Raw genomic sequence first — 14,716 nt, forward strand, 5'->3', positions numbered from 1 at the left:
TTTGATATAGGCTATTTACAATTCCATTTCATTTGCACTGCAATGGCGGTAAAGCAATGTGTAAGTGCAATTAATTGGAAAATAAATTGGTAATAGAAAAACACACGAACGCGAACGCACCAGCAACAACAACAACTGCAAAATGAAGGAATTCATTTAGAGCGGCAGTAACATGCCTTTACACTTTACTTAAATGGTTAAATGACAGGAAAATAAATATATAAATGGTGAACAAAAACAAAAAAAAATTGAACAACAATTTTGAAAGCAGTGCTTGAATGACAGTGTGCTGAGCGAAGCAAGTGGTAAAATGACGAACAGGCGAACGACCTGCAGTTGAAACGAACGACTAGTAAAGACGACGCGTTCCATATAGGTTTACCAGCGATAATGTTTGAAAAAAATAAAAATCGAAGAAAAAAATGCACAAAAAAGTAATAAAAATTATAAATTATCAAGTAATGAAATAAAAAGAGAAGAAGGCATTGCCTAAGTACGCGTGGATTGGAGTTACAAAAGCGGCGTTTGCAAGTTGTGATAGGAAAAAGAAATGAGCTGGAAATTGTTGTAAGCCTAAATGGATATCGGAGAAAGTAAATGCATATAAGAAACTATATAGGTTTATAAATATATTTTGGTTTTGGTCGAATTTAATCACGTTTTTTTTTTTAATTTGTAGGCATGGCTGCTAAAAATTCACAGTAAATAACGCTTGATCTGGAAGACAAAAATTCTTTTGATTTTAGTTTTTTATTTTACATTTTTTCATTATTTTTTAAAACTTTATTATTTTCTTTGCGATTACCACATCTATATATAAACAGCCAAAATGTGGAAAATGCAGCGAAAAAAGTTCAATGTCCTTGAGTAGCGAAAACAAACGCAACTCAAATCATCCCCGTTTTGCCGCTGACAAGCTGTACAAATGAAAGAAAAAAGCAGATCGAAGGTGAAATGTGTTGCAATCGGCACGGTGGAGATGCGAATGTGCGCAAACAAATAAAATAAATAAATAAACATAAAACCAACATAAACCTGCTATAGCGTCGGTATTACTGCATACTTGGACTGTTCAATTTAAGCTGATTTGAGGTATGCACAGTGTGTAAATTACAACAATTAAATTGGCAAAAAAAAAAAAATTAAACTAAGATAAAACTTTAACTTGCGCTACATCACAGCTATAACCCTTCGCAGGTGCATGTTTTATAAAGATCTTTATCGTAATTTTGATCGGCGAGTTTGTATGACAGCCCTACGCTATAGTCGTTCGATCTATACAAGTGTATGCGAGATTCCAACGTTGTCTTCGAAAGTTATCTATGCAGAATTTTATGAAGAGATCTTCTCAAATAGAAAAGTTTGATCTAGCAGAACTTGATTTTGATCGGTTGTTATTGTTGTTGTTGTAGCGGCAGAAAACATTCCTGAAGTAATTTCGAGGAATGGTGCCGAGTTGACAGTCCTTGGCCGGATAAAAATCCGTGTCCGTTCCGGTTACTTAGGCCTGACTGTCGTGGGAACGGTTTGTATGGCAGCTATATGCTATAGTGGGCCAATCTGAACAATTTATTAGGAGATTGTAGCATTGTCCTTTACAATAATCCACGATTTTCATCGATGAGTTTGTATGCAGCTATATGTATATATTAATTAATTTTGTCTAAACGTAATCAGTTTTTGAGACGATGTTTGACTAAATCTATTTCATAAATAAACATATCTACATATATGTAAATACGCCTATTTAATAAATAAATTCTACAACAAAAACAATATAAATATATTTTTATTAACAAAAAATAAATGTTTTCAACACCACCGAGTACACAATTATCTCACATATCCTTGTAACCATTGCCTTGGCAGTTGCTACATATGTGCATATATTGACATTGTACTACGCGAAGTTGGTTGTTCAACACACAGACGTAGAGTTGCCGATGACTCATTTTGTATGTCTGGCAAAAAGAAAAAAAGGGCATACATACACCCATGTACATATGTATATGCAGCATATTAAATGAAAAGAGGAGCATGCAACCAGTACAACAACCCGACAGGCAACTAACTCGTCCAAACAAATCAGGCTTCCCACTTGCATTTGTTGCTCCCCTTTCAATGACGACGATGACGACGACAATGGCAACGCTGCCTTTGGCAATGGCGTTGATGGTGATGATGGGAAAACGCTGTTGCTGTGTTGCGGCTAACAGCCAGCGCGCGCATGTCGCGTCTTTATATACACTGGCCGACTAAATAACTGCCACTGCCAACCCACTTGTATTAACCAACAAACAAGCAAGCAGCCTGCCTAACAGCCAACTTGTCACATCTACACTTCCTTTGTTCCTTGCATACATACAAGTAGCTTGAAATATGTAAGCATGAATATTATATTCATATGTAACTGCTTTATTTCGTTTGTTTGACTTTATTTGATATTTGCCAAAGTTCTTAAGATAATACTAATTCGTGCTAATAAAAAAGTTTTTCATGTTTTCGTATTAAATTTTGTTTTGTTCTTATTTATTTTATTTTGATTTTTCATTATCTAAAAATGTAAATATGCATATATTTTTGACTTATATTATGTGCTGTGTTTGTATTTTACTTTATTTTTATTTTCGTTTGACTCACCTTTCTCATTTGGACACACGTTTAAGTGCTCATCGTCGCGTGAGACTTGTGTGATTATTGATGTTGCATCCATTTAAGCATAAATTTTTTACTTCCCTCTCGGTAGGCAAATATAAGAGTTTGCCTGCCGCCGCCGTCGTTTTGTGTGTTCGTGTTTAAAACAACAACAAAAATTGGCAAACAAAATTTTTTTTGCACGTACAAAATATAAATAAAAAAACTAAAATCTTATTCAAAGATATGTTTCACACACACGTTTATTAATTTATGTATTAATAATATTTTTTATGTATGGCTCTTTGAATTTCGTTTCACTTATCGGCTTTTGCTGCTTTGCGCGTGTCGTCGTTAAATATAAATTATTATTATATATATTTTATTTTACTTTTTTGTTTGTTAAAAAGGCGTTTCGCTTTACGGCGAAATTATGCAATAATCTTTAATCTTGTTTTGTAGAAATATCACTTTGTAAACGCAAACGCTTTCTCTGTTCTGTGACTACAAAAATACTGTTGTTGTTTGTGTAAAATTATGTTAAATAAACTTTTATATATTTTTAAAATGTATTTTTCAGCTCAAAGGAACCACAGCAAACTTGGAGAACAGAGACAAAACCTGAAAATTAAAGTTAAAACTGTTTTAATTATTTGATATAATAGTCTTTGTATTGCATAAACAACAAAATCTATTCATTAAATATTTATTTAATAATTTACATAATTTATTTGCAATGAATAAATGAATATATAATACCCTTCCCATACTAGAACTTTATATTGATCGGTCAGTTTATATGGGAGCTATATGTTGTAGTGGTCCGATCTAAAATTTTTGTTGGGAAATTGTACCGTTACCTTGGACAATAAATAATGTCAAATTTCGTAAAGTATCTTGTCAAATATTAAAATTTCCCATATAAGGACTTTATTTCGAGCGATCAGTTTGTATGGGAGCTACATATGTACATATATGCTATAGTGGTCCGATATTGACAGTTCCTGCAAACCAGCAGCTTCTTGGAGAGAAAAGATCGGGTGCGAATTTTCAGATCGATATCTCAAAAACTGATGTTGATGGCATCTTGGCTGAATTTGTATATATATTTTATAGGGTCTTCGACGGGTCCTTCTTTGTGGCAAACTTAATATATCATGTTTGGGGTATAATAATTTTAATGACAATCAGGGGAAACTAACAAACGAAAACTGTTCCAGCGACTTAGACCCTGTATATGTCCGTTCATATAAAAGTCGGGTTTACGTAACCGGAACTGATCCAGATTGTTTCGGGCCAAGGACAGTCAACTCGGCAAAATTCTGCCGCTACAACAACCCTGTATATGTATGTATTTATATTCACATTCGGGCAGACATAACCCGATTAGTTTCAGGCCAAGGACTGGCAGCTCGGCCGATTTCCTCAAAATTATTTGATAATGTATTTTACCGTTACAAAAATAACAACAATCGATTGTTTGAGGTTATATATTTAATATATATAAATATCGAGGCACATAAATACATACATGCATATGTACTATGTATATGCGTAAATATTTTCAAAGCAGTCTACAGTTAAAAATTTATAATCTGTAATCTTATCTTTTCCATTGAGCGTATGACAACTACTTTACTATAGCCAAGGTGATTGATTGTGTATTATACCAAAAAGGGTATAGGTAATATTTTTTATAATTTAATTATTAAAATTATTGAAAATTATAATAAATAGTACTAATGTAAATAACCTAACATAAAAAATGTGTACGAAAAGTCTATGATATATTAAAATTTTTTTAAGTTGAATCAGTAAAGGCTAATATAACGGATTGCGCAGATAGCAAAACGCTTTACACAATTCATAACAATCACGCACACATGCAAACTTTTTCACATAAATACACATCGGGCAAATTGCGAAAGAGTTCGTCAAAATGCCTATCTGCGACGAAGCACGAGATGCAGCGCTGCCTCAGCCACTGCTGACGAGCAAGTGGCACTTGCGCAGCGCAACTTCGTATCAACACGCATTGACTGAACAGCAGCGCAGTCAAATACAGTGTACCACCAGAGAAAATAAATGAATGTTGTTTTAAGTTCTCTGGTACAACTGACTTCGCACGATGGCTTACGAAGTAGCAGCATAGCAATGCAATGACGTTGTAGTTGACGTTGAGTATGACTGCAGCAACTGACAACTCGTTTTGAATTTAAATTTTTTCGAACTTGACGTAGGAATATAGCAAAGAGGAATACCAAGCAATGATAAATCTAAAACAGAATGACAATAAACTAACTAAACAAAGGAAAAAAGTTCGTATAATAGTAGTGTTAGACGCCAAATAAAACTAAATATTTAACATAGATAGTAGATATGTGAATTACTTTGCATGATTGCTGCCCCTTGAGCCCACTCTTTACCGCAACAACTTACAAAAACTTCATTTCAGCACACTCAAGTCACTTTGATTGCCGTCGTCAGCAGCTTTGCAACCACTTCACCCGATTCACTTGACTTCATCAGCGTCGCGGACAAAGCAAAGTAGCGCAGCGCGGCATAGTATAGCAATGCGTATGATTTGCATATAAAACAAGACGACGCGTGCTCATTTGCAGTAAAATGAAATTGTTTTATGTACTACTTCGCTAAGACAAGCAAATATGTACATATGTAGTTGATGATACTAAAAGTTAATATATACATATATATATAGTAAACAACTGGGTACAGAAATCGCAATATGCACGATAGCGACCATTTTGCTGTGCTTGTGCAGTGTTGGCTACCACAACGGCAACGGCAACGGCGGCGACGGCTGTAGAAGTCCCCTCAGACATTTTATGCTCTGGGGCTATGTGTTTGTTAGCTTATTTTTGTCACTTCCCTTTGCGGTTTACATTAAGCTGCTAGTTATATTAATAAAAATTTATGCACTCGTCTATTTTCAGACACAAAACGAGGTTGTGTTTATTTCTTGCGGTTTTAAGTGGAATAATTTATTACATAGAATTCATTAATATAAAATTTTTATACAGAATCATTAACATATTGTAAATAATATTATGTTATAAACCTATTGAAAAAATAACTGAAATTAATTTGCACGATTGATCAAACATACTGCCCCAAAAAACCTAATATAGATTCAAAGGCAAGAATACAGAAGAGCAGACATTTACGATGCTGCTAGCGTTGGGTACGTTGACGCCAACGTCGACGCGGAAACACTATTGTTATGCTGCTTTAATTATAATTCATTTTTGATTGTTATCGCTCCCGCTGTTAACCTTACACTACATTTGAGTATTTGAACAAGTACTTTACTCGAAATGCACATTTATTTATTTATTTATGGTGATTTTTCAAATAATTGCGTATTTATGATTTAGGTGGTCAAAGACTAAACAAGTGTTAAATAAGAATGACGTTGTAAAACTTGGAAAAATTGTCTATCAAACAAAAGTTAACTGTATCGAAATATATGCGCTTATACTCAATATATTTATGCATAAATAACTCATATATAATGTCTGCACACAACTTTTATGCAACTCTTTTTCCGCAAATAATTTTTATATGCAATATTTTTTGCCGCGACTCCGTTCCTTTTCATTTCGCATATTATTCCTGTCTCACTGTGAGAAAACTCTATATTTCTAATAAAAGCATAAGCATTTTACATATATACACGTATTATTTTCTATTCCTTTCTACAGCCACTTTTATCTGCTTTTGTTGCTGCTTCGTCTTTTATCTCATAACACTCAGTCACCGTCTTCGCTTCCGTCTCCATCTACACAAATGTCTGCTGCTACCTATGTATTTACACTTTTATTGTTTTTGCTTTTGATCGCGTTCAACAGCAGTCGCTGCCGGCGTCACCGCTATTGTCGATTCTGCTTCTGGCACCGCGCTCGTCGCCGTTCAGTGACTGCTTTTGGCTACCAGCCACTTTTAAGGTGTGCGCAACAGTTCGGAAAGCGGAACGCACACAAATATATGTATATAAGAGTCAAATACACACATACACTCATTACCGCTGCACACAAAGGAATTTTTGGAGGCGACGATTGAATGAACTAATACGCTTACACTCTCTATTACATGCATACATATATACGAAAAATATTGTAAAAATATAGTGAATTTGAAAATATTTACACTTCACTTTATGCGTTTTCCACTTTAACACGTCTATGCTTTATAGCCGGTCCTTTAAGATTCGTTTTATTTCGACACTAACTAGTGTGTTTGATGATTATCGCACTCGTTTCGTTTCAAATTTTTATATAGTAGAAAAAAATAAAAACAAAAAATTTCCGCCATATGCAATCGTACGCGTTTAAACCGTATAACACAACACCTTTTCTCCTTGTAGTCTAAAAGAAACTGAACAAATTACGAACAATTTATGAAAATAGAACCAGTGAACAAAAGTGTGCACAATTTTATTCAAGAATCACGAACTAAAGCAGAGATGTGAATAGAGTTGCCAACTGCTCCTATCACTGAATTGGCAGTACTGAAAAAATACAATGAAGAGAATGTAAAATCAGAGAATGTTGATGAGTAGAGAAGGAGCAAATGTTAAATGAAAACTTTTTGAGTACTAATTTGTAATTCCACAAGAGGGAACATCGAAAAGTATAACTTCGAAAAAGAAAAATACACCACACAATATGCGAAATGCTATAAATAGACACAACGAATATTCCTATATGAAAAATCGTTGCGCATACCTATTTAGATTTATGTTTTCAATTTCTATGATATGACAAATTTATAATTATGAAAAGCCTTCTGAATTAAAAATCTGTATTACCGGTAAAAACCCCAGAATTCATAATAAAATAAACATTTAATAAGCTAGTTTTCTAACTTATGTATGTGCGTTGCGTAAGCAATATACTTATTAAACAAATGATAATAATAAAACGGTGGCTAAGCGGCCACGTTTCCACTTTTGTGGTGGCTTAGGTCGTAAGCGCGAAGAAGTTAAGCTCATTCCGAATACGAGCATATACGTTCGAATCGTAATATACATAAAATTAATATTGTATTTTATTTTTTTATTTTATTAATTGGAATCTAAGCATATCATAATTCAATTACTTTAATAGCATATTTTACTTCCTGATATAATTAAAATATATCAGGAGAATATGTTCATATGTTTAGGTTTATTGAATATTTCCTTATTATGCGTATTTACACAAATGTGATAATCACACATACATTCTTAAATACACGTACGCTGAAGCTTGCTTCTTCTTGCTCCGCACAAGCAATGACTTTTGTCTACACTTTTTGCTTTTTGCGAGAAACAAGTTGAACGTACATAAGCAAGAAGGGCTCAGGGGCGCACTGCCACATAATTATATCAGATATATATTTTATTTATCGAATTTAAACGAAAAACGATTATAGGTTTAAATTTATTGGTATTTATATTTTTACATATATATTAATTATATTAAGAAAATAAATCATTAATGCATTAGTACTTTTCAATACAAATTAAGCAACATATTAATATATTATGAATCCTCACTTGACACGCCTCTGTGCATGGTGGCAAGCCAAGAAAATAACGGCGAGTTCGCGCGGACATTATGTTGAAAAAAACGAAAAGACGACTTTGTCGACAATCATACATATTCACATACATGCATACGAGCTCGCATACATATTGACACCGAATATGGCGCATCGTGGCGGAGTTGGCAAAATTTGTATCAATCGACAATTTTGCGACAATGTCGATCGGCTATGTTGTCTCGTTTGTCCTTTTTGCAGGGCTTTGCTGTTGAAAATTGACTTATGCTCTTTTGAAATGCTACGATTAACGATTGGTCTGCATTTTCATAACGTCGTTTTTAGATAAAGTGGGCTAAATCGACAAACTATGAAATAATGATAATAAGTAAACATATAAAAGTACTATATGGACTGTGCTTAGAATATATAGAAGTAGTTAATGATTTCATATGAATGGCAATTTAATTTAAATTTTGTAATTTAATGCCATAAATAGTGCATAATATGCAAAAATATAAATATTATTTAAACTCTCTAAGAGGTCATGTTGCCAATTCTCCTTTTTGAAGTGAACATCAGACAAATTCTTCAATTTCTGATTTTTAGCAATTGTTGTGAGGAAGCAGCTTGTGGACATACAAATGCGAGGGGGATGGTAGGATTTTCAGTGGTGGCTGTCAAATTGTAAAATTGAAATTTTCTCGTTTTACTCAATTTCATTCATTTATTTCGCATATGCGTAGGAATTCTATATGAAAACCAAATGTGGCTTACCAGGCGCACAGAAAAAATAGCGCGGCGCAGAGTTATGAACGAGCGCACCTTGCTTTGAAGCAGACGCACGTTCCTTATGAATGAATTTGTTGTCGTTGTAATATGAAATACTTAGAAAATAAGCCGCGAGTTCGCTTGAATATTATTGGCCGATGATGGTGCGTCCAGAGAACTTAAAACAATGAGAAGGTGCAAATTGAATTTTGTATGATGCTCGATTGGTTGGCTGAAAATTTGAGATCAAGGAGTTCACCACTTTCTGTACAGTTTTGCTGTTATTTAACAGAAATGAGAATGTTAACAACGTTCTCTGACAAAATACGTATCTACCAATATAAAGAGAAAAATGAAATGAAATGAATGAGAAAACAAGAAATACAAGTGCCACTTCACATATGCATGATTATTTTTTGCCACATAAACACAATTCTGTACTTTTATGACTCCATAATGGTATCAAGTACAATTAATGAATTATTTTAAGAAATATATCAAAATACTTTATTAGTAATAATTTAAAAGTATTTTGAAATATTTCTCATAATAAAGTAAAAATGAATTAACATAAAATAATTTAAAAAATAATAAATAATAGTTCAATAAAAGGGAATATATTTCAAATGGCATATCAATATTCCCAGTTTGGCATACACATTATATTCTCTTCAATATTCGCCGTTTGGTTATGTTAAGAGAGCGTATGTTTACAGATTCACCGCTGTTATAAAAGCGAGAAATGTTATTTGTTTCTCGTGCATGTGTGGTGAAATCCTTGATAAATTCCTACAAAATGTTCGCTGTCGAACCTGCACCTTCTCATTGTTTTAAGTTCTCTGTATGAACATTGAAGCAAGTAAACAACAATAGCCGTTTGAGTTCACAGATTAGACATAAGAGTTTGAATATTGTCTGTGGTGCTGCTTGTATAGCAGACTTCTTTATTGCAACGTGAAATATTTTGCCTAAGTTCAAATCCAATCATATATTATATAGTCCTTTTTTATTTTTATAACCCTTTTTTATGAATTGATATTTGAATTCTATTTTAATATTATTTCCCTGATTATTAAATTTTCCTGTCAGAAGTCAATTTCTTTCGTTTTTATTATTTCAATTTTTGTTTATGCGCATATCAAAGAACATCTGTGCATATGTATGTATATACATTTTGCTTATAGAGTGGTGTAGTTCGTTGCGTAAATTGACAGCTGTGGTGACATTTTATTTTCGAACTTGCGCGTTTTCGATGTTCCTTCTTAGCAATTAACATTTTAGTACTGCTAACATTTGCTCCTTCTCTACTCATCAACATTCTCTGGCAAAACTATACAGAAAGTGGTGAACTCCTTGATCTCAAATTTTCAGCCAACCAATCGAGCATCATACAAAATTCAATTTGCACCTTCTCATTGTTTTAAGTTCTCTGCCTGCACCTTCTCGTTGTTTTAAGTTCTCTGATTTTACATTCTCTGCCATCTGTGTTCCAATTTTCATTATATTCCTTTTGTCACATGAGTTTAGCAATTATACTATTTTGTTATTTTCAGCCACATGCAGTGAAATTAATATTTAGAACTAAAGTAAACAGCTGAAACTTGAGATTTATCTAACATTAAAATATTAATTAATGCTTTTATTTGTACAGCATTGTTCCACGCATATTTGTAGCCGCGAATGTGATATTATCATCGAGTTAACAGTGTGAAAATTGTTAAATTGCTGAAGCGGTAAACATGTAATTATATAATAACAGTGTTATTTATTATATATTAGACTTAATTCCTGACAAACTCAAATATTTTTGAATTAATTATTATAATAATCTATTTTTTTTGTTATAGCGTAATTATATAGCTGGCAACTGTACGCCATAATGCTACGTACCACAACCGACGTTTTATCAAGGCTCACAATTAATGAGTCGAAAACTAGCAGCTCCGCTTTTGCATTGGAATTCGTGCGTTGGCGCCGAAAGCCACGTTGGTTACCAGTGGCAAAGAGTAAACTATATCGCGTGCCCGAACGTAAGGAACAAAATGCGGAGGAAAAAGTAGAACTCATGCGTTTGCATAATAATTACAAGTATGCACATATGCACATATATTTAATGTTTTTTATATTGTAAATATGTTTTTCTTTGCATTAATAGGCTGCAAATGCGCTCTTTACGACAGTATCTACGTGAAGAGGTTTTACGTTTGAATGTAACATCCACGGCTGATCACATTGTGCTTACGCCGGAGCAAGAAGAAGCCGAATTCGCACGTTGTATGCAAGAGAACGAAGCATGGAATCACAAAATTTCGGTCGAAAGAAATGAACGTTTGTTGAAGGAGCGTGCGCAACAAGCAGCCAAAATACGTGAACGTTTAGAAGCGGCACGTGTGCGTGAAGAGGAGCGCATGGAACGTATTGAGGAAATAGTTAGGCGTGAAAAAGAATTAGCGAAAACATTTATAACCCACGAAAATCTTGAAACTGCTATTGAACAGGCCTTAGCCAATACAGTTGACTATAATTTCTCTATAGATTTACAGGGTAATATCTATCGAGGACGCACCACTCTGCCAGATGGAAAAGGTACGCCAGCCAACAGTGGCGTGCCAGATAATGAAGTCCGACAAACAATTGAAGCTAGTAATTAGTCAGTTAATGCTTTAAAATTATGTTCAATTAATAAAGTGGAAAATATATTGGCCATTGTCTTACAAGTAGAAATTCGTGAAAATTTTAATTTCAACTTTTTTCGACCTTTGTTTAAATTTAGCTTAAGTGTTAAAATAATGAGATGTTTTTCTCACTTTGTTCTAACTCACAGTTTAGCTTTATTTATTACACATGTACATGACATGTACAATACATATGTTTTTCAAAGTAAACAATTACCTTTTAACTTTTTATTTTACAAAAAAAGGTATCAATTGCTGATAATTTCTTAACGCCTTCCCAATATTAATTTCACAAAATTAGCTTCAGGGAGCGCTTTCTCGGCTTAAACTACAGTAACTTAGAAATAGTCGCCGAATTAACATATAATTTATAACTAAATTTATATAAAAGTTATAATGTTCGCAACGCTATGCAGGTTTTGAACGCTGCCGTCGATCTTCTTGTTCCATTAAATGCTCCCAGTCGGGCGTGACTGTCAGTTTCGCTTGTATGGAACCGAGATTAATCATATTGCCACTACGTTCTTCTCGGTTGGTATTGATGGACATGAGGTCCTGAAATATGTAAACGTAGTTTATTAAAAAATACCAAATATTTTTCAACTAAAACTACGTACTTGTAGGAAACCAGTTTCAATGCCCATATTTAAATCGAAATACGTATTGCCTAAAACCAGCTTTACTTTCCCCGACTTGTAGCGTAGTAATCTACCAATTTTACCCTCTTCCAAATCTTTCATCGATGTACGCTTCGTTGGTGGTTTTGTAGCAGGTGGATTTTGTGATGTAGAGGGTGTGTCTGCAGTAATGTTCTAAAAATAAGAATACATTTGTTATTAATAACTTTTCTAATTATAAAATTAATAATTTCAAAAACCTTTTCATGATGTGGCTTTTCGATAACTTCCTCCACATCGTCTTCACAAGGCAACACATTTGGCAGCTAAACAAAAAATTTGCAATCTTAAGTAAAAATTTGATTTAAATACTTGTGTTTAGCCACGCACCTGCAATAATAATAGCTGTGATTGTGTTCGGTCTAGCAGTTCAGCAACGGACTCTGGATATCGCTCCAAGGCACCGTTTGTGCGTTGTTGCTGCTGCTCTTCTCTTACAACCTGCGTTTGCAAATTTTGTGCAATAGCGACAGCGGATTCTATGCAACAAATAAAATTAAAAAGATGTTAATAAAATAAAAATAATATAAATTATAATTACTACTAATCTTAGTTACTATATGGTATGATAGGGTTCAATAAATTTTCTTGTAAACAGTGCGAATTTGTTGCTGTTTTATTTTCCTCTTTAAATATTGTTTGCAATTATTCTTGCCCACTCACCGATATCTTCACAAATTTCAGCAGCTTCATCTTTTACTCCAGGCTCTACTTTCTCTTGCTTAACTTCAATTTTTATAGGCTTCCACTTGGCTAACGGGCGCAAGTGTAAGTGTATGATTGTTTACGTTTGCATGTATGAATGTGTGCAGAGGGTGAAAAGTGTATAAGACAACCCAAAAAAAAGTAAACATTAAAAAAATGTAAATTGATTAGGGTGCTGCGGCAGACTTTTTCAAACGTCAAACGAAAGCAGTTAATAGTCGTAATCTTCGCCCTTGGCGCACAATGAACAAATGGCTTACTTAAGCGCATTGTGTCACCTTTGTTTTTATACAAGCTCGCAATATTGCTAATATACCAAATGAACTTGTCCAAATCGAGTATATACACATGTATGTATATTTCGACTTTTCACACCTTTGGTTTCCACAAAATGTTATTTCACAATTTCAAAAATACTTACCATTACTGAGTTTGACCGGCATCATTTCTAAATCAGTCTTTTCATTTACTAAATCATCTTCATCTGTATCACCAAGTAGTTCACGCAGTTGCTCTTCATCAGCTTTCGTATCAATTTTTTTCAAATGTTCCTGTTTTATTATTGTTGGCCGACGCATTTGTGAGGCGGCATCATCGACATTTCGACTGCCGAAACCTGAGCCGCCTGAGCTCGCTTTCCGTATGTTTATAGCACCAGCACCTTCTGAAAACACACCAGTAGTTTGTATGAGCGATGAATTGGCACCGCCAGCAGCACCACCACGTCCACCTCGCGTTCCACTGCCGGCACCACGTCCACCTCGCGCACCGCGTCCACGACCACCGCGGACTGTAGTGTCCTTTGATGTTTTGACATTGCTAAAAAAAGTATTGATTACAACTAATTAATAAATTTACACAATTTACTTTCATCCTTTACAACTCACGTGTTCTTGTTGCGCACCACATTGAGGTTGGGCGTGAATACCTTTTTTGCTGCATTAGGACCGGCATTGCCACCACGTCCACCCAATGTCAAATCACGAGCCGGTTTTAAAGAAGTTAATTTGTGTAGTGTTGGTGTAGTTGCTGACGAGCTGCCGTTCATGCTTTTTCTTTCGGTTGTTATCTTTAGTGTGTGTAATACGTTTAGTAACAACCGCTTTATTGTTGCCGGGATCCAGTTTTTATGATGTGCGATATAAAGCTACCGTTCGTTTTTGCTGCAACTAATTCTGCTTTTTGGTCAGATGTCTCTTAAATACTTGTTTTGATTCTAATTTGATGCACATTCTCATTCTCAGCGGACATGTGGCAAATAAATAGCACCAGATCTGTAATGTTTGTGGTTTTTGTTGTTACTTTGATTACCTTCTTCGCTATGTGTCAAATTCTTATAAACTTTGCCGACATTCACAATAGGTTATTTTTCTTTCGTCTTATAAACGTTTACTGTTGAAAACAGTAATTTCAATCTTGTGTTATTAATTATTAAATAAAATTAATACATGAAATAATCTTTATACTTGTTTTTTTTGTAAACTTAATCCAATACTCAAGTCGAGAGTTTTAATATGCGAGGACAAAATCACATTGATATGTTTCGATAACGATAACACAAAGTTCAACTTTCTTCGTTTATAGTAACTGAGAAGAAATTAAGAAGAAGAGCGCTTCAATTTTAAATGAAATTATACTTGTAAGCCGGAAGTAAATGATTCCGTAAATTCAATCCAACGATATCTGTTTTGCAGGGATAATGACATTACAAAA

At 34.0% G+C, this 14,716-nt stretch overlaps 3 protein-coding genes and 1 long non-coding RNA gene across 9 annotated transcripts in view; 2 read left to right on the plus strand and 2 right to left on the minus strand.

The window, feature by feature from the left end:
- hzg (CTD small phosphatase herzog) overlaps nt 1-7,036 on the minus strand; it is a 62,551-nt gene extending 55,515 nt beyond the window's left edge. The window contains exons 1-2 of one of the 3 annotated variants that reach the window (XM_070112032.1): nt 6,802-7,036; nt 2,641-3,255 (exon numbers count right to left, since the gene is read on the minus strand). In XM_070112032.1, the coding sequence (XP_069968133.1) occupies nt 2,641-2,713 (73 nt within the window). In that variant the 5' untranslated portion in view covers nt 2,714-3,255; nt 6,802-7,036. Of the gene's footprint in view, nt 1-2,640; nt 3,275-6,801 lie in introns of all 3 variants that reach the window. The other 2 variants (XM_070112033.1, XM_036358476.2) reach the window with 2 other exon arrangements.
- LOC138857917 (uncharacterized) lies at nt 4,493-6,807 on the plus strand. The gene is made up of 2 exons (XR_011397130.1): nt 4,493-4,952; nt 5,090-6,807. It is a non-coding gene; the product is annotated as an uncharacterized lncRNA (long non-coding RNA).
- A 3,389-nt stretch (nt 7,037-10,425) lies between the features above and the next one.
- mRpS26 (mitochondrial ribosomal protein S26) lies at nt 10,426-11,670 on the plus strand. Of its 3 annotated transcripts, none has more exons than XM_014242470.3 (4): nt 10,426-10,532; nt 10,598-10,687; nt 10,794-11,034; nt 11,102-11,670. In XM_014242470.3, exons 3-4 carry the CDS (start codon nt 10,826-10,828, stop codon nt 11,595-11,597), a joined length of 705 nt encoding a protein of 234 aa, XP_014097945.2. In that variant the 5' UTR covers nt 10,426-10,532; nt 10,598-10,687; nt 10,794-10,825; the 3' UTR covers nt 11,598-11,670. The 3 variants fall into 3 exon arrangements, with proteins under 3 accessions (XP_014097945.2, XP_014097947.2, XP_014097946.2); XM_014242472.3 differs by having other exon boundaries at nt 10,598-10,679; XM_014242471.3 differs by lacking the exon at nt 10,426-10,532 and having other exon boundaries at nt 10,539-10,679.
- A 73-nt stretch (nt 11,671-11,743) lies between these two features.
- Polr3D (RNA polymerase III subunit C53) lies at nt 11,744-14,312 on the minus strand. Of its 2 annotated transcripts, XM_014242466.3 has the most exons (7): nt 13,891-14,312; nt 13,425-13,822; nt 12,962-13,051; nt 12,629-12,777; nt 12,499-12,564; nt 12,239-12,433; nt 11,744-12,176 (listed from the first exon to the last, which is right to left on the minus strand). In XM_014242466.3, exons 1-7 carry the CDS (start codon nt 14,049-14,051, stop codon nt 12,030-12,032), a joined length of 1,206 nt encoding a protein of 401 aa, XP_014097941.3. In that variant the 5' UTR covers nt 14,052-14,312; the 3' UTR covers nt 11,744-12,029. The 2 variants fall into 2 exon arrangements, with proteins under 2 accessions (XP_014097941.3, XP_014097942.2); XM_014242467.3 differs by lacking the exon at nt 12,962-13,051 and having other exon boundaries at nt 13,891-14,310.
- Nucleotides 14,313-14,716: the final 404 nt, after the last annotated feature.

Source organism: Bactrocera oleae, chromosome 6 (genome assembly GCF_042242935.1).
Source record: "Bactrocera oleae isolate idBacOlea1 chromosome 6, idBacOlea1, whole genome shotgun sequence".
In the NCBI taxonomy this organism is placed as follows: Eukaryota; Metazoa; Arthropoda; class Insecta; order Diptera; family Tephritidae; genus Bactrocera; species Bactrocera oleae.